Source organism: Giraffa tippelskirchi, chromosome 13, assembly GCF_054371585.1.
Source record: "Giraffa tippelskirchi isolate mGirTip1 chromosome 13, T2T-mGirTip1v1.2.pri, whole genome shotgun sequence".
Lineage (NCBI taxonomy): Eukaryota > Metazoa > Chordata > Mammalia > Artiodactyla > Giraffidae > Giraffa > Giraffa tippelskirchi.
The window spans coordinates 54229593-54255269 of NC_137287.1; the positions used below are offsets into that span (position 1 = coordinate 54229593).

Genomic DNA, 25677 nt, shown 5'->3' on the forward strand with positions numbered 1-25677 from the left:
TGTATTCTTTTCCCTTCTAACTCTGTACAATCTTCTTAGACACTTTCACTGGTTTGTCTTCCTCAACCTTCCCTTTAAATGCTAAGCCCAAAGTTCATTGCATAGCTTTCTTGCTCTTCATATTCTGTGCTTCTGATGCTCTCTCTCAAGCCCCAAAGCTTGAATTTTTTAAAATTTTTTAATAATTGTGACTTTTATATATATTTTATATATTTAATTTATCTATCTACCTGGCTGTGCTAGTTCTTAGTTGCAGCACATGGGATCTTCATTGCGACATGCAAGATCTTTAGTTGTGGCACACAGGGACTTTAGTTGCAACATATGAACCCTTACTAGCAGCATTTGGGATCTAGTTCCCTAGCTAGAGATCAAATCAGGGCCCCCTTCATTGGGAGCATGGAGTCTTAGCCACTGGGCCACCAGGGAAGTCCCCCAGGGCTTCATTTACACCCTAGACCTTCCTCCAGATCTCTTGACCTGCATATCAGCTGCATGATTGTCATGAATAGTGTATAATCTGCAAACATCTTAAATTGACCATTTTTTCTCAAAGTTAGTTTCTCTCTTATGTTTCTTGTCTTCTTAATGGCATCAACATCTCTCCCAGCATCCTGGGTTCTCAGGTGCAAAACCTCAAATTCTTGATCATATGGTTAATAATGCACTGAAAAAAGAAAGTGTAAGGTGCTTAGTTGTGTCCTACTCTTTGCAACCCCAAGTACTGTAGCCCACCATGGAATTCTCCAGGCAACAATACTGGAGTGGATAGCCATTCCCTTCTTCAAGAGATCTTCCAATCCAGAGATTGAACCCAGGTCTCCTTCATTGCAGGCAGGTTCTTTGCCATCTCAGTCACCTGGGATGCACCAAGAATCATCTAACTCAATGTTTTTACAGGTGATAGGACTGTCTTCCAGAGTTGTGAAATTAATTCACCACCATAAATCCACAGCATAACATCCTACTAATCTTTCAAGGTCCATTTCAAGTTCAACTTCTCCAATAAAAAGTGTTCCCAAGCCCTTCCTCATAGAAAATTGTGCCTTTATTTTCTTATGCATCACAGTTTCACAATTGAGTTAGTTTTTACCCTTCTCACTAAACTGTCAACAACCTGAATGTAGAGATTGTGTTTTCCTCACCTTTAATATTTCTTATAACTCATTGCAGAACTTGGCACATGCTCAATTAGCACTTGTAAAATAGGATCATAACTAATATCCGTGTAACACTTTAAAAATTTGTAAAATACATTTCCAAAACCTATGAAATAGGTCATGTAAATATTTTTATTATTCTAGATTTACACATTTTCAAAACTCTAAAATCTAGAGTTTCATGAAACCCAAATCCTCCAATGAGAATCAAGTTTTGCTTTTTGGTTTTTTACTTCCTATCATCTGTTTGTTATTCTATGTATTCTCCAAAATAGACTGCTCAGAGTGTTTGCCTCATTATCATATTTACCTGCCATGAGCTATTTCTACATACTACCAAACAACTAGATGAAAAATATAAATTCAATCAATCATCCAAATATTTTAAAATGTAGTGTATATATGTTTGCTTCTGTATAGAACAAACAGCTAGGTGATTGATTTGCATTACTTACTTTTCAACCAGTTGTTTTGGCAGAATGATAATTACATAAACTTCAACAGTGGCATTTTATCAGTTTTTTGTTGATTTTGTAAAATTACTACTGTGTTCTTTTAGCTATAGCCATCTAATTTTATTTTATATAGTTTATCACCAAAGAGATATGGCAGGCAAGGAAAACTGGTTTCTTTTAAGACTTTTTTAAGTCTACCCCCACAGACTTGGAGCCAAGGTTACCAGGGACTGAGGAGAATATTCCCAGACTAGAAAAAGTAATATATATCCTGCAGCTTCCCTCATAGAAGAGTTTTTTTTTTTTTAAAGAAAACAGATCAGCAGTCCTGAGAAACAAATGTCTGTGATGAAAATGGACTTAGGAATACCTAAAGGACAAGAAATAGAAATGGATTGAAAGAAGAAACTTTTGCCAAAAAAATGTAAAAAGAGAATATGGCTAGAAAAAAAATGTACACATGGATTTAGGAAAAAGGAGAGGAGCCCCAGGGCAAAAAGAAAGGATTGTTGGTTGAAAACATTAGAAGCAGCCTAGCAGTTCTGACCCCTACTCCCCTCATCACTACATGGCACTTCCACTGGATACAAAGGAAAAGGCAACAGGTTGATTGCTAGTAACAAAAGCCTAGGTGAGGGGTTATTGGGACTAACCCACCCACTGAAAAATATGACACAAAAGTATACAAACGAATTGAGAAGTTAGTAAAGGACTGCCAGATTTTTAAAAAATAAGAAATTGCTGGAATGAAAGAAGTAAATACAGAATACCTGAGCAGGGCCAGGACTTGCCTTACCCTGGTCCCAGCCCTGTACCTGAACACCAAAACAGCTTTTCCCTGAGCCAGATAAACTTGGGCTTTGGTTTTAGTGGCCTCCCAAAGCAAGGAGGATGGAATCTAGTCCTCAAGACCTGTCTGAGGTGAGGAGTCTAATAGGAAACCTTGTCAACATTAACCTAAATCCTTAAAGTGCTATACTCTTAGGACAAGGGCAAACCAGAAATAAATACACCCCTTCCAAAGTCCAGGGATTTGCAGAGTCTTGACACTTAGAAGAGCAGAGAGAAAAGGAAAAAAGAAAAAAATACATTTCTAAGAAGTTGTGATCTCCAGTCCTCCTGGAGATTTTCAGACTTGATGATCCCAGGTGCTCTAAGTCTGCTGTTGCTACTGCTAAGTCGCTTCAGTTGTGTCCGACTCTGTGTGACCCCATAGACGGCAGCCCACCAGGCTCCCCCGTCCCTGGGATTCTCCAGGCAAGAATACTGGAGTGGGTTGCCATTTCCTACTCCAATGCATGAAAGTGAAAAGTGAAAGTGAAGTCACTCAGTCATGTCCGACTCTTCAAGACCCCATGGACTACAGCCTACCAGTCTCCTCCATGCATGGGATTCTCCAGGCAAGAGTACTGGAGTGGGGTGCCATCGCATTCTCCACTCTAAGTCTTGTACTAGATCTAAGATGGTCCTGTACTATAGTGCCCCAGGCACTTGGCAAAAGCAAATTCATGTTCTCATCACAGGAAGGCAATTTCATTGTAGGTCTCAAAGAATTCACTCAGATAAGGTTTTTAGTACTTAATAAAATAATTAAGCACACAAGGAGACAAAGCACCATTAAGTGGGGGCATTTTGGGGTGGGCACTTGGGCCAGAAATACAGGTTACAGCTGCAAATGCCTAGTGATACTCAGGGAACCACTATCCCAGAAGACTAGCTCCTGTCACATGCTAATAGCATATCCTGCAACACTAAGTTACTAGTGGCAAGCCAAGTTCATTGTTACAGCATTCACATACAGGTTAAGAGGGAAAATACAAGTCCAACATGAATATAATCAAGACTCACCAAACATTTGAGGAAAACTAACACCATAAGAGAAAAGCATCAGCCTACACACACACACACACACACACACACACACGCACATACCTGATAACCCCTGAGGAAACAGAACAAGTAGAACAGATAGTTGAAGACTTTAAGACATAAAATGATTGTCATAAGTTGTATTTAGAGAGTTTATTGTATCCTTGAAACAAGAGCAGGTCTTAATGAAGAAAAGGAAGATGAGCTATTTTGGAAATGAAATAAATAATGGTTTTAAAAAAAGAAGAAGAAGAAAACAATACCTCGAAGCTGAAGAGCAAAATTGAAGGCTGAAGAGCAACTTGGATACTCAAAGATCAACCTGAGAAAGTATCTTAGACCACAATGTGAATGGACAGAGATGACATATATAAAATAAAGGTTAAAGGCCTCGGAGGACCCATCCAAATTTAACAAATCCACAAAATGGGATTTCCAGAAAGAGAAAAATCAAAGCACTTAGAGAAAGAAATAAAGAAATAAAAGTCCTCAGATGTGAAAGAAGACTCACATTTTTAGATTAAATTCCACTGAGTGCCAAGTAAGAAGATTGAGAAAAGACCCATCCCTAGAAAGTAATGGTAAAGCTTTAATATTTCATGGATAACATGGAAATCCTAAAGACTTCTAAAATGAAAAAATACATTATTTATAAGGAAAAAAGCACCATATTGACTTCAAATTCATCAGCAACATTGGGTACAAAAAGATACTGGAGAAATATTTTCTTTATACTAAGGTGAAATGATTTTGAATCTAGAATTGTATAATCTGACAAATGCTCAGACAAGTGTAATGGCTAAATAAGACATTTTCAGACAAGAATGGATTCAGAAAATTTACTACCCACAAATTTTAGATGAAATATTGACTAGAAGATATGCTCTGTCATAAGGAAAGGAGGAAAGAAAGTTCAGGAGGAACACTAAAAATCAATGGTAAACAATGTTCATTTTAATTTTTAAAAATATAGCAATCACAAATTCATTTTTAAAAATCCCTTACACAATAGCAACAGAAATTATAAAATGCCCAAGAATCAATTTAATTAAAGTGAAACAATACATATATGAGTAATACAAATTAAATTTTTCTGAAATCATTAAACAGAAAATTTGAATAAATTAAGGCTACACACTGAATGTATCTCAATGTTGTAAATATCCCAGGTCTTAGTAAATTAACATGTATATCCAATACAATCTCAGGGAAAATACCAACACATTTTTTGAAATGGATCTGAAAATCTTATTCTAAATTTTTTGTAGAGAAGAAATTATGCTAGAATTCCCAAGATAAGGTCTTAAAAGAGGAACAGTGAGGGTGTACTTGTGTGGATCTGCATAGACGTTCTTGTGCAACCAGATTGTATAATATGCAATTATAAATCTGCAGTAATTAGAGTATTAGCAGAAGAATAGACAAATAGATCAAGAAAATAGAACAGAGAGTAATAAAATGGACCAGTGTACAAATTGGAATTTGGTACCTGAAAAGAGGTTTTTTAATGCAATGGGCAAAAGATTGACTGTAATGAATTCTGTTGTCAAAGTGTCCATTCATTTAGGAAACAATGTCAGATTCTGCTTCATACCAATCTCAAAAGTTGATTCCGGAAGAATTTAAAAAGTAAACAGTAAAATCAAAACTTTAAAAATAGCTGAAGGAAATATAGAAGAATGCATATTCAACTGATTGATAAGAAAGCCTTCTTGAACAAGATACATACACACATACACACAGGTTGTAAATAAGAAAAAGATTGATAATTTTGACCTCATCAGAATTTAAAACCTCTGCTACAAAGTACACCATAAACAGTTAAAAGGCTAACAACAGATTGAAAAATGTATGTTTACAACATATACATTAATCAAACAATCAAACAATATTATTTATTATATTATTAATATTAATAAAATAATATCCAGAATATATAAAGAACTCCTAAAGGTACATATTTTAAAAAGCCTTATAGAAAGATGAGCTAAATATCTAACAGTCAGTTCCTTGGAGAGGATATATTTTACAAATGCCCCTAAATGTGAAAACATCATTAACCTTGCCAAATAATTAATTAATGATCATTAAAACATCATTAATCTCTATGAAAACTTCAATACACTGGAAAAAGTTGAAAATGTTTGTTAGAGTGAGGAAAAATTAATATTCTGGTATACCATGTGTGGAATCATAAGTCAGTATAGCTTTTTGGGGAATGCCAATATGCAGATGCGACCACCCTTACGAGAAAGTGAAGAAGAACTAAACAGCCTCATGATAAAAGTGAAAGAGGAGAGTGAAAAAGTTGGCTTAAACTCAACATTCAGAAAACTAAGATCATGGCATCCAGCCCGATCACTTCATGGAAAATAGATGCAGAAAAAGTGGAAAGAGTGAGAGACTATTTGGGGAGGGCCCCAAAATCACTGCAGATGGTGACTGCAGCCATGAAATTAAAAGACACTTGCTCCTTGGAAGAAAAGCTATGACCAACCTAGACAGCATATTAAAAAGCAGAGACATTACTTTACCAACAAAGATCTGTCTAGTCAAAGCTATGGTTTTTCCAGTAGTCATGTATGGATGTGAGGGTTGGACCATAAAGAAAGCTGAGTGCTGAAGAATTGATGTTTTTGAACTGTGGTATTGGAGAAAACTCTTGAGAGTCCCTTGGACTGCAAGGCGTTCAAGCCAGTCAATCCTAAAGGAAATCAGTCCTGAATATTCATTGGAAGGACTGATGCTGAAGCTGAAACTCCAATACTTTGACCACCTGATGCGAAGAAACAACTCACTTGAAAAGACCCTGATGCTGGGAAAGATTGAAGGTGGGAGGAGAAGGGGATGACAGAACATGAGATGGTTGAATAGCTTCACCAACTCTATGGACATGAGTTTGAATAAACTCCAGGAGTTGGTGATAGACAGAGAATCCTAGCGTGCTGCAGTCTGTGGGGTCTCAAAGAGTCGGACACGACTGAGTGACTGAACTGAACAGAATATACAAATGACTATTAAAATTTAAGTTGGGCATATTACTTCTTAAGTGAGCAAATCTATTTCTTGTTGTCTTCTCTAGCAAACCCTTATGCATGTTTCACAGGAAAACATGTTCAGGATTATCCGTTACAGTATTATTGTTTGTAATAGCAAAGTCATTGAAAATATCAGGTGTCTATGGGATCACAGAGTCAGAGGCGACTGAACTGACTGAACTGATTCATTAACTAATTAAATGTAACATCATTGTAGACATGACTCTCTTCCAAACCTGAAATTCTGGATTTTACTTTTAGTATGTCAGGAGTCCTCAAGAATGGTTAACAAAAAATTCCTACAAGTAAACAAACTACTTTCTTATCTCCACATTAAGTAGATGTTGAACATTACCTCAAGTACTTACAGTATCCAGATTACTACACATTTCTAAGATCATGTATATAGTTTTCTACAAATGTATCTTTGTATAAAATGTATATTTTGTATAAAATGTATATTTGTTTAAAATATACAAAATATACCACAATACAAAAGCTTTAGGAATGTTCTACATGGTTATTTCCTGTGTTGGTTAATTTACTAGGCCCAGATAAATTATCTTTCTTTCAACTTCTGTCAGTTTTAATCCCTACTGCATTATTATTTAAGTAATAATTTTAATCACCCCAAGTTATACATTTAGATCACTGGAGAAGACAAGATGTGGTAAACTTAAATGCCTCATCCCAAATCAATTAACACATCCATTTACAAGGGGAACTAAGACTAGAGTTAAAGACTTCAGAATCGTATTACCTTGCTCTACTGATAATCCACATTTTCTTACTTTTAAAGAAAGACACATTGATTTATCAAGGACATAAGAACTAAAAGCGCCACGTCTTCTAAACCCGCTCTGAAACTACTTCTTATAATACTCAAAACAAATCCTCCATATCAGGTTGCTAAAAGTAATCAGTCAATTACTTCTGTGGTTTCAATAAGTCGATTAATTCTACATACATAAGAACGTGTGAACTTAAAAGCACCTTCAACTCAGTCAGTCTGTTCCCAGATTTGTAATGTTCTAATGATGGAGCAATATGGATAGAAATTCTATTAGTAGCTGGGGGGGGGAAGAATGGTAATGTTATACTCCTGTGTCATCTTTGTTTTTGAATAACAGTATATTATATAAAGATTTAAAAATAACACAACTTCATGAATAGTACTGCTTAATTCAAAGTTGTTGCAGGGATGAAGCATAGCAACAGTCAAAAAAAATTTTTTTTGAAGAGGAAAGCCACATGTTTGTGTAAAATTTTTCAAAAAATTTGCCTTTGTGGCTATGTAATTTCATTTGGCAATTCCAAACCTGAGATTCTTTGATTCTAAGTTTTCAGTAATAACTTTAAAAGCATTTTGTTTGAACTTTAAATCCAAGAGCAGAATTATATGCTGTTACAACAAATCACTGCAGATGATGACTGCAGCCATGAAATTAAAAGACGCTTGCTCCTTGGAAGGAAAGTTATGACCAATCTAGACAGCATATTAAAAAGCAGAGACATTACTTTGCCAACAAAGGTCCACCTAGTCAAGGCTATGGTTTTTGCAGTAGTCATGTATGGATGTGAGAGTTGGACTGTAATGAAAGCTGAGCACAGAAGAATTGATGCTTTTGAACTGTGGTGTTGGAGCAGACTCTTGAGAGTCCCTTGGACTGCAAGGAGATCCAACCAGTCCATCCTAAGGGAAATGAGTTCTGAATATTCATTGGAAGGACTGATGTTGAAGCTGAAACTCCAATACTTTGGCCACCTGATGCGAAGAAATGACTCATTTGAAAAGACCCTGATGCTGGGAAAGATTGAAGGCAGGAGGAGAAGGGGACGACAGAGGACAAGATGGTTGGATGGCATCACCGACTCGATGGACATGAGTTTGAGTAAACTCCAGGAGTTTGTGATGGACAGGGAAGCCTGGCGTGCTGCAGTCCATGGGGTCACAAAGAGTCAGACACGACTGAGCAACTGAACTGAACTGATAACAAACCAGTATAGTTTCTTAATTTTATTTTGATGAGGGAAGTGCTTATCTCACAGGTGCTAGTACCATTTTCTTTTAAAAGATGAGCCTTTGAGAAAAGAGAAAGAGACATTTATTATTACTATATTTATTATTATACTGACATTTATTATTTAGCTGCCACGTATTAAGTAAAACACTGAACATTACACTTTAATTCTATTCTGTCTTTACATCTGCTCTAAGAGATTCATATAGTATTGCTATTCCTATTTTATACAAAACTGAGACTCAGAGAAGTTAAAGTGTCTAAGGTCACATGGCTTAAGAAGACTATAGAGTGAAGTATGTCAGAAAGAGAAAAACAGATGTCGCATATTAACGCATACATGTGGAACCTAGAAAAATGGTAGAGATGAATCATTTGCAGGCGGGAATAGAGATGCAGAAGTAGAGAATGGACATGTAGAGGGATGAGGGGGGAAAGGGGTTTGGGGACAAATAGGGAGTTGATATATATATACACTACTGTGTGTAAAAGAGGGACCTAGTGGGAAGTTCCTATAGTACAGGAAGCTCAGCTCAGTGCCCTGAATGACGTAGAGGGGTGAAGTGGGGGGTGGGGAGGAAAGGGAGTTCCAAAAGGGAGAGGATATATGTATACATATAACTGATTCACTTCGTTGGACAGCAGAAACTAGCACAACACTGTGTGGCAACTACACTCCAATTTTTAAAAAATAGCTATGAAATAGTTTTATATCAACAGAGGCTTTAATGGCAGAGATTTTGTTCCTACTTGTTAATTTGGCAAGATTATGCATAAGCACAGATTACTAGTCTTGGGTCTCAGGTTTGTCTGTGTCTCTACCACTAATTTATGTTCCTTAGGGCATACAATTAACTCTCCCCAGCTTCCTACATACATTATCCTTTGTCCTAATAAATGTATAAAACTTTTAAAAAGAAGGTATGAAATGTTATTTCTAAACATCATTCTTGATGATGTCCAAAGCTAAGTATCTCACAAAAGACAATAAGTGACACAAAATCATATTTGTTTTTATTAAAAAATTTAATGTTTAGTCTCTTCAATAGGAATTGTTAAAATTAAAGGGAAGAAAACTTTATTAAAAAACCCAATAATTAGTAGCTAATGATACAGAGATTATTTGGGTTTGAAAAATAGTTGTGAATGTGGAGTTAAACCTGGTTAGGAAACCAGAAGTCAAAATAGGAAGTTAACCACTGCACAATAAGACTTAAGGGCTTCTAAGCAGATGCATGCATTGCTGGAAACAGTACTTGGGTGAAATTATTCTGAGGGAATAAGTAAATCAGATCAATTTAGATTCAGTTCAGTTCAGTCGCTCAGTCATGTCCAACTGTTTCTGAACCATGAACTTCAGGACGCTAGGCTTCCCTATCCATCACTTACTCCCGGAGTTGACTCAAATTCATGTCCATCAAGTCGGTGATGACATCCAACCATCTCATCCTCTGTTGTCCCCTTCTCCTTCTGCCTTCAATCTTTCCCAGCATCAGGGTCTTTTCAAATGGGTCAGTTCTTCACATCAAATGGCCAAAGTATTGGAGTTTCAGCTTCAACATCAGTCCTTCCAATGAATATTCAGGACTGATTTCCTTTAGGATTAACTGGCTTGAATGCCTTGCAATCCAAGGAACTCTCAAGAGTCTTCTCCAACAGCACAGTTCAAAAGCATCAGTTCTTCAGCACCCAGCTTTCTTCATAGTCCAACTGTCACATCCATACAGGACTACTGGAAAAACCATAGCTTTGATTAGAAGGACCTTTGTTGGCAAAGTAATGTCTCTGCTTTTTAATATGTCTAGCTAAGTCATAGCTTTTCTTCCAAGGAGCAAGTGTCTTTTAATTTCATGGCTGCAGTTACCATCTGCAGTGATTTTGGAGCCCAAAAATATAAAGTGTATCACTCTTTCCATTGTTTCCCCATCTATTTGCCATGAAGTGATGGGACCAGATGCCATGATTTAAGTTTTCTGAATCTTGAGATTTAAGCCAACTTTTTCACTCTCTTCTTCCACTTTCATTAAGAAGCTCTTTAGTTCTTCTTTGCTTTGTTCCACAAGGGTGGTGTCATCTGCATATCTGAGGTTATTGATATTTCTCTTGGCAATCTTGTTTCCAGCTTGTGCTTCATCCAGCCCAGCATTTTGCATAACGTACTCTGCATGTAAGTTAAATAAACAGGGTGACAGGCAAGAGAGTTCCAGAAAAACATCTATTTCTGCTTTATTGACTATGCCAAAGCCTTTGACTGTGTGGATCACAATAAACTGTGGAAAATTCTGAAAGAGATGGGAATACCAGACCATCTGACCTGTCTCTTGAGAAACCTGTATGCAGGTCAGGAAGCAACAGTTCGAACTGGACATGGAACAACAGACTGGTTCCAAATAGGAAAAGGAGTACGTCAAGGCTGTATATTGTCACCCTGCTTATTTAACTTATATTCAGAGAACATCATGAGAAACGCTGGGCTGGAAGAAACACAAACTGGAATCAAGATTGCCGGGAGAAATATCAATAACCTCAGATATGCAGACGACACCACCCTTATGGCAGAAAGTGAAGAAGAACTTAAGAGCCTCTTGATGAAAGTGAAAGAGGAGAGTCAAAAAGTTGGCTTAAAGCTCAACATTCAGAAAACTAAGATCATGGCATCTGGTCCCATCACTTCATGGGAAATAGATGGGGAAACAGTGGAAACAGTGTCAGACTTTATTTTTTTGGGCTCCAAAATCACTGCTGATGGTGATTGCAGCCATGAAATTAAAAGATGCTTACTCCTTGGAAGGAAGGTTATGGCCAACCTAGATAGCATATTTAAAAGCAGAGACACTACTTTGCCAACAAAAGTCCATTTTGTCAAGGCTATGGTTTTTCCAGTGGTCATGTATGGATGTGAGAGTTGGATAGTGAAGAAAGCTGAGCGCTGCAGAATTGATGCTTTTGAACTGTGGTGTTGGAGAAGACTCTTGAGAGTCCCTTGGACTGCAAGGAGATCCAATCAATCCATCCTAAAGGAGATCAATCCTGGCTGTTCATTGGAAGGACTGATGTTGAAGCTGAAACTCCAATACTTTGGCCACCTCATGCGAAGAGTTGACTCATTGGAAAAGACCCTAATGCTGGGTAGGATTGAGGGCAGGAGGAGAAGGGGACAACAGAGGACAAGATGGTTGGATGGCATCACCGACTCGATGGACATGGGTTTGGGTAGACTCCGGGAGTTGGTAATGGACAGAGAGGCCTGGCGTGCTGCAATTCATGGGGTCACAAAAAGTCGGACACGACGGAGCAACTGAACTGAACTGAACTGACAATCTACAGCCTTGGTGTACTCCTTTCCCTATTTGGAACCAGTCTGTTGTTCCATGTCCAGTTCTAACTGTTGCTTCTTGACCTGTGTACAGATTTCTCAGAAGGCAGGTCAGGTGTTCTGGTATTCCCATCTCTTTCAGAATTTTCCACAGTTTGTTGTGATCCACAAAGTCAAAGGCTTTGGCGTAGTCAATGAAGCAGAAGTAGATGTTTTTCTGGAACTCTCTTGCTTTTCTGATGATCCAACAGATGTTGGCAATTTGATCTCTGGTTCCTCTGCCTTTTCTAAATCCAGCTTGAGCATTTGGAAGGTCACAGTTCATCTACTGTTGAAGCCTGGCTTGGAGAATTTTGAGCATTACTTTGCTAGCGTGTGAGATGAGTGCAACTGTGCAGTAGTTTGAACAGTCTTTGGCATCGCCTTTCTTTGGGATTGGAATGAAAACTGACCTTTTCCAGTCCTGTGGCCACTGCTGAGTATCCAAAATTTACTGGCATATTGAGTGTAGCACTTTCACAGCATCATCTTTTAGAATTTGAAATAGCTCAACTGGAATTCCATCACCTCCACTAGCTTTGTTCATAGTGATGCCTCCTAAGGCCCACTTGACTTCGCATTCCAGGATGTCTGGCTCTAGGTGATTCATCACACCATCATAGTTATCTGGGTCGTGAAGATCTTTTTTGTATAGTTCTTCTGTATATTCTTGCCAGTTTTTCTTAATATCTTCTGCTTCTGTTAGGTCTATACGATTTCTGTATGGTATTAGATAAATTATGATTCAATCTGTTAGAGGGCTGTTATAAGAATGCAGGCCTGAAATGATGATTCATGATATGCTTTCCACAGGAAATGAAATACTCACCCCCACAAAAATCCTTTCGCAGAATTTTCTCTGGACCCATACAGGTGCCAACCCCCACTCTTTTTACTCCTACATTTCCACAGTTGTTTACTCATTTCTCACTCATCTTCACACTTCTGTGCCCACCCTGACCTACCCCATGATTTTAGTCCCAAGTTTTCAAACTGTCCTCGTTGCCTGGTTTTCGCTCATCACTTGTCTCACCTCTGCCAACCTGATTCTTTCTCTGGATTCTCCTTTAACCTGTGTTTTCCTGCTTTCCAGCCATCACCGTTTGATTCCCACAATTTTACTTCTTATGTGGCTGCTTGTCGCTTGTCCTGGAATCAGCATATTATCCTTTCCCAGCTCATGACCTCCTGCACTCACCATCTGTCCACTTCAAAGCCTTTCCTGATCACACTCAGCCCTTAGATCACACCAGAGAGAAAAGGTGAGGACCAAGCATTGAGAAATACACAGTCATTAGTGGATATAAAACCACATAGAAACTCTAGCATAGTGGTTTGAAAGAAAGAACGATATCCAGGGTAGTGTAAAGTCACAGAAGCCAGTGTACTCTGCAGGGTCTAAAAGGAAGTTTAGGAAGAAACCAATTGCTAGTATTTTTTACAGCAAATGAATCAGGTAAAGATCATAGTGAGGAAGAAAGCACCATTTTAGAGAACTAGGAGAGGAGAATCAACAAAATACTTCATTTAGTTTCATTTGTCAGTGTTGTGTGAATAAAGAAACAGATTTTATTTGACTTTAACTCCCCAGGCAGATCCCGTCTAAAGAATAGAAGTGTTTTTTGCAGAACTTAACTCAGTGAAGGTCACGTTAACTGGTATCCCAATGTTCGCTTAAAGGAAGATAAACCATGTCCTGGAAAGAAAGGAGGTGAGCCAAACTGGGGGATTTCATGGTAAAGCCACGAGTTAATTATATCAAGCCTTTCAAGAGAAAGTAGATCTGAAAAGAACTGTGATCAAGGCAATATTTGGGGATATTATTTTTTCAAATCCTTTTCTCAATGCTATGAATTTATTATATATATATGATTTATTTTGGCATCATGTATTGATCTAATGTGGCTTCTGAGAATTGAGAATTCTATCCAAGGAGTCCTAGTAGGCTGAAGAAACAAGCTTATTTCAGTTATCAATTGCCACATAACAAAAAACCCAAACTTAGAGGTTTGAAACAATGATTTATTATTTGTTGTAATTCTCTTCGAGGCTGATTGGATGGTTTTTCCACTGGTCTCACCTGAGATCATTCATGCAGCTTCACTCAGCTGTTGGTCAGTGATAACAGCTGGGTCTCTCTCTCCATATGCTCTTTTACTTGGACATGACAATCTCAAGGCATTTTTCCAAGACAGTATAAGAGACTGAATGGTCCAAGTACTACCCTTGGAAGTTAATGTCATCTGCCACATTTCTTTTGGCCAAAACAAGTCACAAAAGCAACACATTCAAAGAATAGGAAACATAATCTCTACCTCTTGATGGGAGGATTGGGCAAAATCACGTGGTAAAGGAGCATTTGTTGTTGTTAAGTCACTAAGTCAGAAATACTAGACCACGTGACCTGCCTCTTGAGAAATTTGTATGCAGGTCAGGAAGCAACAGTTAGAACCGGACATGGAACAACAGACTGGTTCCAAATGGGGAAATGAGTATTTCAGGGCTGTATATTGTCATCATGCTTATTTAACTTATATGCAGAGTACATCATGCAAAACGCTGGGCTGGATGAAGCACAAGCTGGAATCAAGATTGATGGGAGGAATATCAATAACCTTAGATATGCAGAGGACACCACCCTTATGGCAGAAAGCGAAGAAGAATTAAAGAGCCTCTTGATGAAAGTGAAAGAGGAGAGTGAAAAAGTTGGCTTAAAGCTCAACGTTCAGAAAACTAAGATCATGGCATCCAGTCCCATCACTTCATGGCAAACAGATGGAGAAACAGTGGAAACAGTGGCAGACTTTATTTTTTTGGGCTCCAAAATCACTGAAGATGGTGACTGCAGATATGAAATTAAAAGACGCTTACTCCTTGGAAGAAAAATTATGACCAACCTAGACAGCATATTAAAAAGCAGAGGCATTACTTTGCCAACAAAGGTCTGTCTAGTCAAGGCTATGGTTTTTCCAGTAGTCACGTATGGATGTGAGAGTTGGACTATAAAGAAAACTGAGCACCGAAGAACTGATGCTTTTGAACTGTGGTGTTGGAGAAGACTCTTGAGAGTCCCTTGGACTGCAAGGAGATCCAACCAGTCAACCTAAAGGAAATCAGTCCCGAATATTCATTGGAAGGACTGATGTTGAAGCTGAAACTCCAATACTTTGGCCACATGATACGAAGAGCTGACCCATTTGAAAAAACTCTGATGCTGGGAAAGATTGAAGACAAGAGGAGAAGGGGACGACAGTGGATGAGATGGTTGGATGGCATCACCGACTCAATGGACATGAGTTTGAGTCAACTCCAGGAGTTGGTGAGGGACAGGGAGGCCTGGCATGCTGCAGTCCATGGGGTCGCAAAGAGTCGGACACGAAGGAGCAACTGAACTGAACTGAACTGAGTCACTAAGTCGTGTTGGACTCTTTTGTGACCCCATGAACTGTAGCCCCCCAGGGTCCTCTGTCCATGGGATTTCTCAGGCAAGAATACTCGAGTCGGTTGCCATTTCCTTTTCCAAGAGATCCTCCTGACCCAGGGATTGAACCCATGGCTCCTGCATTGGCAGAGAGATTCTTTACTGCGGAGCCACCAGGGAAGCACTAAAGGGGCATGAACGTGGGTTATTGTGATTCACTGGGGCTGTTGATGTGATAATCTACAACAATCTACCCTAGGTTTTGATGATTCACATCTTTCTCACATGATTCTCCCCCTTCCCCTTCCAAAATTGACTTTATCTCATCCAGTCATGGCATAGGGCTCAGAATCCATAATCTCATAATCTGCATCAGGTCAAGATGTCTGTCAATGAGGCTCCTTGGTTACAGTTCTTAGATTCAGATACTTGTGAACTAAAAAGGCAAGTTCTGCCCATTTCCTCGGGAACCAATGTACACTGGAGAGATAGAAAAACCACACTATAGTAGACACTGATGTTCAAAAAAGGAGAAGGGGAAAATGTACAATAGGTACTGGTCCATGACAATTTGGAAATACATCCAGATGCACGTTGGCAAGTTTCTATACTCCAGGAGTAAGCAGAGTTCCTTGATTAGGGCCCAGTCCTACTCTCTTGAAATATATGCCTAATCTTCTGTTCTTCTGGGCTCTGGGCAACACTCTCTCAGCTCTGCCCTCTCGGTTGTTCTTCTGTCTCAGTAAGAAATGACCCATGCTTGTAAGAGAGAAGCTCTCTCATCCTGTTTCCTATTCATTGAAAGATAGAGGCCCAGAAACCTCTTCTATTTCAGTCTCTTTCACACCAAGCTGTTATGTTTTTTCAACACAACTCTTTGAAAACTTTGTGGATATTCTATAAAGTTGTTCAGGTTCACCCCATAACCCTAAAAGGCACGTGAATAATTCTTTGGGAGGCAGTGAGCTGTAGTACTAGTTTCTTCCTTACTTTTTCAAAATCCTTCTTTCTCAATGAAAGAAGAAAGTGTTAGTCACTCAGTCATGTCCAAGTCTTGCAACCGCCTGGACTGTAGCCCACCAGGCTCCTTTGTTCATGGAATTCTCCAGGCAGGAATACTGGACTGGGCAACCATTCTCTTCTCCAGGGGATCTTCCCAACCCAATAGGTGATAGTAAATTTAAGCTCTTATGTACATAAAAGGGTATGTTTCACACTATGCAAATAGATATGCCATATAAAATATTGCGCATAAATTGATTTTTTATAAAGACAGTGGAGTTTATCTCGTTGTAGAATTTGTCATTTGATCTATCATGAATCCTTTGGTAAAGTTTGGATACTCAGTAGGCAAAAAGAGGGATAGTTCTGGAGTCAGACCTGCATTTGAATCCACGCTGCCGTGTGACCTTGAACAAGTTACTCATGTTCATTTGGTGTCAGTTTCCTCATCAGTAAAATAGAAATACAGATATTCTGTGCTTACTGTCTTGCTGGGTTGCTAAGGAGAGTGGAACTAAATTATGCAAAGCAACTGACATATAATAAATTATAGTTATATTACATATATGGAAATAAACTTATGGTTACCAGGGGGTGAAAGGGGGAAGGTTTAAATTGGAAGATTGGGATTGACACATACACACTACTATATATAAAATAGATAACTAATAAGGACCTACTATATAGCACAAGGGAGTCTACTCAATACTCTGTAATGGCCTATATGGGAAAAGAATCTAAAAAAGAGTGGATACATGTATATGCATAACTGATTCACGTTGCTGTACACCTAAAACTCACACAACATTATAAATCAACTATACCCCATTAAAAAGTTTTAAGTATATAAACAAATAAATTATACCTAGAGCTACAATTCTGGAGCTGAATAAAACTTTAGTCCCCTTCCAAAGCTAACTCCATATCAAAACTTTATGATGGTATATTCTGCTGTCACATATATTATTTGTAAGAGTGATATACTACGATCTTGTTGTTGTGCTTGGTCACTCAGTCGTGTCTGACTCTTTGCGACCCCATGGACTGTAACCCACCAGGCTCCTCTGTCAATGCGGATTCTCTAGGCAAGAATACTGAAGTGGGTTGCCATGCCCTCCTCCAGAGGATCTTCCCAACCTAGAGATCAAACCCAGGTCTCCCACATTACAGGCGGATTCTTTACCATCTGAGATACCAGGGAAGTCCCATACTACTGATCTAGCATATTATAAAACACACCCCGGAAGTAGAAATTATAAAAGATATTTTTAAAATTATGCATAAGTAGAAAGTCTAATATTTTCTTCCTGCATCCAGTAGACTGTGTTTTTCTCAGGGAGTGCTAAAATTTGTGGCAATATCAATATTCATATAGAAAGAAGTATAGAATGAAAGTGCAACAGGTCTCCAACAATCACAGATGTCTCTCAATTAATATAAATATCTACTAGAAAACATTGTACAAGGTACTTTTTGCAGCAGAATGGTTTCCCTGGTAGCCAATAAAAACTTTGTTTTATCTATGTGAAAACCTAGAAGCCTAATATTTAGAAAAGAAACACATATTTTGAAATGAATTTCAAAGGAGTTTTTTTGATTGTGCATCTTCTGTTGTAAATAATGACCAACTACATTTATCTTCTTTTTGTGTTTTAAGCTATTAGTTTGTTCCTTGAGTTAGACTATTATATCTCCTCCCATTTCACTAATTCTTTTAACTACATTTATTTTACCTTTGATAACTGCTTTTAGCTCTGTAATTTTCATGTTAGTTTTTGACCAACTGACAGTTTGATTTTCTGGTCCAATGTATAATACATACTTTATTCCATTTAATATCCATAATTTTCTTGTCTTACTCTAATACACATGACACTTTGTACTTCTTATTCTGTGTCTGTACATTCTGTACATACTAACTTTAATTTTACTGTCTGTACTTTGAATATAATAATGGGAATATATAAAATCACATTGCTTTTTCTAGTTATTGTTAATGGAATTTTTAAGCTAGTAGGCATTGTGACTGTAGTATCAGTCACTGTCTGATTTCTAATACACAAATATAATTAGACTAATTTGTTTTGAAGAAAGTTCTTAATTGAGAAAGAAGGCAAATAGGCAAAGCATTAATAAATTCTAATGGTGTATTAAATCTTTAATAATTATTTATTTATCATAGTCCTTTTAAAATACAAATTTACAAGTACTACTATCTTGAAGGCATCTTAAGTCCTTTAAAGAAATGAGCTTCATATAGTAATAATAATTGTTATTATTTTTATATATTTTATATATTAGTGTATTAGTCGCTCAGTCATATCCATATCCATCTTTTTGCGATCCCATGGACTGTAGCCTGCCAGACTCCTCTGTACATGAAATTCTCCAGGCAAGAATACTGGAGTGGGTTGCCATTATCTATAGCTAACATTTAAACATACTGTGCCAAATACTTTACCTAGATTATCTCATTTGATTAGCATAACACATTAAGGAAATAGATATAAAGTTATGACTTGAATGCAGACCTGTTTGACTCAAAGTCTGAATGGTGGGTCATGATGCTGTATGTTGCCTCTGATAATTAGCATTAATGACCCTAAAATGATCACTTGGCAAACTTGGGATAAAGAAAGTTTTATTTGTAGTAAACATTTTCATTCTGGGATAATTTATTTTACATTTTGAATCTAAAGAGCAATTCTAATGTGTATATACATAATCTTTAAAAGTTTTCATATGCTTTATATTAATACATTTGGCACCATGTACTTACTGGATTTTTATTTAGAATTTGCCAACTGTTTCTCTAATTTGACAGAGAACTAAATATCACACAACCTGAGCAGTTTCTATAAGATCTGATTTATGTAGTAAGCAGAATTGTGAGGCTAAGTGCTAAAGTTCATCAGTGAGAGAAAGGATAAAATGTATCAAATTAATTTTTTTTAAAGTCAAAGTTAACATTAGAACATTGACAACCTGCTTTAAAGGACAAACTCATATATTGGAAATGTAAAATTTTGACTTCCCTATATTTGTCTTGAGTCAAGTTCTTCAGTCTGTTAAAGGTGAATGTATCACATACACGCATGTTTTACTTCAGGAAATATGTGGGGTGACATTTTTGCTGTCCATCAAATAACTTTTCAGTAATTGAAACTGAGTAATATTGATAAAGTAGTTGACGTGTCATGATTATCACCCTGTTATTATCGGGTTTTCAAATTCTTATTTTTCTAAATGTATAAGTTAATAAAATTCAAGTACTATGCAAAAATGAAGTATACCAATGGCTACATATATAGTCTATTAATATATGGTATATATAGTCTTCTGTTTATGAAAAGAGTCATTAAAAATTTCTTGTGAAAATTTTCTCAAATTTCAAAGCTTGATATAATTATACTACTCTACATTTCTCAGATATTTGTATCATTCAACTGTATTAATTTTTAGTATCTCTCTGCCACATGGATGAGTCTATAAAAATTTAAAAGATTGTATTCCCTCTCCTATGTTTTAATATTCTCTATTAATAGATAGCATTTATTTACATAGATACATTTTAATTAAATTCTAGCTCGGAAAGTTTCCCACTGTTGTAATTAGCTCTATTATTTGTAGAACTCTTTCAGGTTATATCAGTTTCAGGATACTTGATTAAAGAATTTAGATTATCTCCGGTGTCAAGTTACATCTTTAAAAATTATCAGTGAGGAAATTACTTTGTATCACATTAATAACTTTAAAGTTTTAAATTATTTTTAACTATTATTCTTAGAATTCCAAGTTATCCCACAAGTTTTTTTTAACAAGAAACTATACTTAGTGAAATTTTTAAAAAATTTTAGTATTTTATAAAAATGTTTTGTATATTTCAGCTACTGAAGCAGAAAAACATAGTAAAAAGCAGAAAGGAAGAAATGTCACCACACAGGTAAAAATTTTGCTAAATCATTGTATTTTTCCAACACAAAATTAAGCTATACACACTATTAACAGTATTTATTTGGTATGCTCAGAATTTCTTAAACAACTAATTTTTGACTATTGTTTCTGTTATTTTTTTCCATTCTCAATCCACATTTTTTGTTCATCCATTCAACAAATAGTTACTCATTCCACAGTGAGAAGAAAAGAATGTCATCAGGCTTGAGCCTTCCTATAAGTCATGGCCTGTCTGAGGCCCTAAAATACCAAGACAAAAAAGGGCAGACAGAGACCAGCCTGGCTTATAGAGCCACAGATGCTTGTTAAACTTGATTAACCTCAGGATGTCTTCTGACATCTTGAAAGAAGTCAGCATTTTCAGTCTGTTCTCAGCCCAGCAACCCTTGCTCTTCTCCTTGAAACCCTTTAGTGGCTTCCCATCTCATGCCAAGTAAAACCAATGTCTTGCTTAACAGGCTCTGTGATCTGGTCCTGCTGCTTTTTCTCTGACTTCACTTCCGTTACACACCATTCTAGACACCACAGGCTCTGCTGTTGCTCAGAAACCCCCACACACGTGCCCACCTTCCTGTTTTTTCTGCCTGGAATGTCCCTGAGACCAGATATCCATGTGGCTCCCTTCCCTTGCTCAAAAATCATCTTTTAGGAGGATCTTTCCCTAGGCATTCCGTGAAGTTGCAATCACTCTATCCAAAACTACTAACGCTATCACAACACTTTACACCTCCCTTCCTTACTGTAACAGAACTACTATTATGTAACACTTCGTTATGTTTGCTGTCACTCTCCCTCCTCTAGAATATAAACTCCATGACAGCAGGAGTTTTTGTCTCTGTTGTTCACTGCTATTATCCCAGTAGCTAGAACAGTGCCTGGAACTTAGCAGGCACTCATTAAATGTCTATTGATTAATGACTAAATCTAAAATCCAGATTAAACAGGTAAACTTTGAAGAAATGTTTGCATAAGTTAAAAACTCTCTACATTGCAACATTTTCCAAACCCCTCCAAATTTAGCTTTCCCCCATTACCATAACTACCACATCCCATAATTAGCAGTGGGATTGTTATCTGCATAATTAGAAGTGACCTTGGCAAAAAACTCTGTTTGTCCTTGAGCAGGTGGAGACTGAAGGACATGTGCTTCATCAGGTCATCTTGTTTTCCATGATGCCTTGTGATATACAGTGCCTACCCAATAGCATGTAAAAGCCTTCTTTGGGTCTGAGGATCACTTTACTGCTTGGGACCAAGGATGCTCAGGCCCATAAGTGCCCTCCTTAATGCCAAGCATCAATAGATGAGGCCTATATAGTAAACACAGGAAGGACCCCAGCTTTACCCACAGATAGCCAAGCAAAGAAAGAAAAATGTAAACTATACTAGAGATCATAGAATATTGGGGGGAAAAAAGTACTATCTTCATGTTCAAGATGGGAAAATACGCCAGGGGAGCCTGTTTGTAGACTGTCTCACAATTCCCCTGGAGCTTCTCCTTTTCCTACCTTCCTTAGTGCCATCCTCATAGAGTACAGACCGTGAAAGTGAAAAGACCAATGACTGTAAATGGCTCTAATGCAAAGTTCCCTCATATCCATGCTTCAGTACAGCCAGGATAAAGTAACATTAATTTACTCAACTGGCCATATTGTTTCATGACTCCTTTATAATAAATATTATTTATAATATTTAGGAGTCAGGATATAATCTGGCTGAAGATGCCCTCCTCATGTCTCTACCTTCATTATAGACACAGCAAATTCTAGTTGTCTTTCATAATAATTACTATTTGCACTGTAATTTTTTTTTATCACTTACTTAAGTATAGCTAGGGCTTCCCTTGTGGCTCAACTGGTAAAGAATCCACCTGCAACGTAGGAGAACTGGGTTCGATTCCTGGGTTGGGAAGATCCCCTGTAGAAGGGAAAGACTACCCACTCCAGTATTCTGGCCTGGAGAATTCCATGGAATGTAGTCCATGGGGTCTCAAAGAACTGGACACGACTGAGCGACTTTCACTTTCACTTCCACTGAAGTATAGCTATGTAAGTATAGCTAGCTTCCCTAGGCTTTCTCTTTTTGGCTTTAGAACTCTAAAATCCACAAGCATATCACCTATTCCTCCATTCCCCAACAATTACTTTCTAAACACACACCTACACACTTAAAATAATGTTTAAATACACTTTGTTTTGTGTTGAGGATCTAATATTTTCAGGAGTTCTGTGTATTACTTCCTTCAGTATTAAAGAATGATCATGATCATAGAGGGGGTAGACACTCAGGTGTCTAATGTCCTACAGGGGAGTAACTGAGGCCCTGAAAGGTAGCAATTCAAGTGTATGGCTGAGAGACCACTATGACACCCACCACCACCAAGAGTAAAAATGAAAACTCTGAAAACAAGAAAAGGGTAGCCCAGCTCTCAGCATTGCCCAGTTTCACCAGAGGTCCCAGAGTTCTCAGTTCTTTTCTCTGTTTCACCTAAGCAGACACTTTCTGCTTGTTTTTGAGATTAACACCTTCTTCCAAGAGTTAGATTTTTTTTTACACATCTTGGTACTTTGATTTATGTCTTACAGTTATATAATAGTACTTTATACAACCCCTTCACATATACTATTCATCCCCCCTAACATTTCTGTTACAGAAGTTATTTAAATAGTTAATTATTATCCCCATTTGCAGATTAGCAGAACCAACCTCATTCAAATATAAAAGATCTTTGTATTACAAATTTCATTCATTCAACACCATGCCTGCTAGTTACCGGAACTTGGAATATCTGAAGGTTCTAATATTTTTAGCTTTGTAAAACCTCCTTTGATAGTGCTTAAACTTGATTGTGAACTTCTAAAGGGTAAGAAAGTATAAAGTATATTTTCAGACTTATTTGCATGTGGTAAGATACAATAAAAGTTTAAAGATTTAATTAAATATGCTGCTACAATTCTCCATCCCCTGACTCTTTTTTTCTAATCACTTATCTTGGTGTAATACTTCTCCAAATACTGTCTTTACTTTCATCTTAACTGAAATCTGATTGTCTCCTGAGAACATTCCCTGCAGCCCTCTCAGGACTTTTCTCCCATGGGAAATATAATATTGGTCCTAGCTGGGGTGCTGAGTATTGCTGCCTTCTCACTGAGAGAATAATAGGAAATAGGGACAGAGAAGTGACTCACAGGCTTCTCTCCAACTGTGCTCCTGTCAACTATTCTTGGCAACTTTAACATCCATGAAGCCTAGCCTCTTAATTCTGTTATTTAGATCTTTCAGCTCTAAGATTTGCACACTTCTCTCTGCTCCCATGGTCAGAAACTCAGCTATGTCTTTTTCAAATCAAGCGTTCAAGATTCTAAGTCTTTAATGACGACCTGGTACATTCTAGGTTACTCTGTCAATCCTTCAGTCCCACCAGGACCTCAAATCTATTTGTACCTTTTACTGCTATCATTCCCCTCACATTCTCACTTCTTTTCCTACTTGGCTTTCGACTTGGTGGCTCGTCATTAAAGGAACACAGTTTCTTTTCCAAAACCCTTGGGAACAAGTGCGTTTCAGAACTCAAGGTTGGTTTTTTTTCCAATTGTTGTAAAATATACATAATAAAAAATTTACTCTCATAACCATTTTTATGTCTACAATTCATTAGTGTTAGGTACATTCATTTATATTTTGTACAACCAATTTCTAGAACTCTTTTCATCTTTCAGAACTGAAACTTGATATGCATAAGGTAACAACTCTCCACCCCTCCCAGCCCCTGTCAACTACCATTATAGTTTCCGCCTCTGTGAATTTGATTACTCTAGGTGCCTCGTGTAAGTGTTTAAAATCATAACAGTATTTGTCTTTTTATGACTGGCTTATTTCACTCAGCATAATTTGCCAAAAGTTCATCCATGCTGTAGCATGTGTCAGAATTTTCTTTCTTTTTAAGAGACAGAACAGACACTCTAGTGAAAGTTATGAGAAAAAAGCTGCTGATGAAAACCAGATTACTAGGATTACCTTTTGATTGTAATAACCTGTTTATTCCCTGTACCATGAATACCTAATATGGCTATAAGTTTAACTACAATTTTATGCTCCTTGTATGTAAAAATACAGAATATGAATACTCTAATATGTACAGGTTCTTAATGTTCTCTTAAATTCTTAAAGCCACCCTTATAATGCATGTAACGATTAGTAGAATGTTATATTAGTGCTATATTACTAGTATCACAGAATCCGCCTGCAATGGAGGAGATCTGGGTTCGATCCCTGCGTTGGGAAGATCCCCTGGAGAAGGGAAAGTCTACTCACTCCAGTATTCTGGCCTGGAGAATTCCATGGAGAAGTCCATGGGGTCGCAAAGAGTCAGACACGACTGAGTGACTTTCACTTTCACTGATGCTATTTTATTTTTCCCTTTTTATTTTCTGCTGCTGCTGCTGCTAAGTCGCTTCAGTCGTGTCCGACTCTGTGCGACCCCATAGATGGCAGCCCACTAGGCTCCCCCATCCCTGGGATTTTCCAGGCCAGAACACTGGAGTGGGTTGCCATTTCCTTCTCCAATGCATGAAAGGGAAAAGTGAAAGTGAAGTCGCTCAGTCGTGTCCGACTCTTAGCGACCCCATGGACTGCAGCCTACAAGGCTCCTCCATCCACGGGATTTTCCAGGCAAGAGTACTGGAGTGGGGTGTTTTTACTTTCTACTTTCTACTTAACCATTTTCCCACATTTCTCACATATCTTTGGATCGCTATCTACTGTTGTTATTCTGTGACTTTTGAAGGTAGATGTACAAATACACGATAAAATAATTAATGAGGTCTTTGCCAAGAGAAAGAAATGTTTTTGCCGATGAATGAGTTATTTCTTCTTTGAAAGGGGTAGCTATTTTAACCTAGAGGTGGATATTGCCATATTTGTTTTATGAAAATCTTAGGCATGTTAGAAAAAAGTATTTTAAGATTATCTTATATTCTTAACTGAACATAGCCCAGGAAAAAGGAAAAATAAAAATATCATTACCCCAAATACCTTTGCTTCAGTTGAAGCATCTCTTAAGTAAAATCTTACTTTAAAGGAGAAAAACAACTAAATCGGCGATATTTTCAAATTTAAAACACCAGTCCTTGTTTCCCAAATATATGCATACCTTTATTTAAAATCTAGAAAGCTTGAGTCATCTAACTTAAATTCCTGGTAAAAACTGTAATTCAGACAACATCTACTTCAATGTATCTTTACTATATGTGTAAACATCGTCACTGTCTGATAAATGATCAAAATTTTATACTATTTTATTTGTATACTTTAATCCCGTTTTAATTTGCTGTCTACCTTCTTCACTACTACCTAGGGCAGGGTAGTAGGGCACTACTACCAAACTTTCACTTGCATCAGAA

General features: G+C 37.4%; 1 protein-coding gene across 11 annotated transcripts in view; it reads left to right on the forward strand.

The window, feature by feature from the left end:
* SEL1L2 (SEL1L2 adaptor subunit of SYVN1 ubiquitin ligase) overlaps positions 1-25677 on the forward strand; it is a 123546-nt gene that overhangs the window by 18296 nt on the left and 79573 nt on the right. For 9 of the 11 annotated variants that reach the window (XM_081556505.1, XM_081556508.1, XM_081556501.1 and 6 more), the window contains one exon: positions 20209-20264. Coding sequence is in view for 3 of the 11 variants with exons in the window: in XM_081556499.1 (XP_081412625.1) it covers positions 20209-20264 (56 nt within the window). In the remaining 8 variants the exon portion in view is untranslated. Of the gene's footprint in view, positions 1-13489; positions 13610-20208; positions 20265-25677 lie in introns of all 11 variants that reach the window. The other 2 variants (XM_081556506.1, XM_081556503.1) reach the window with 1 other exon arrangement.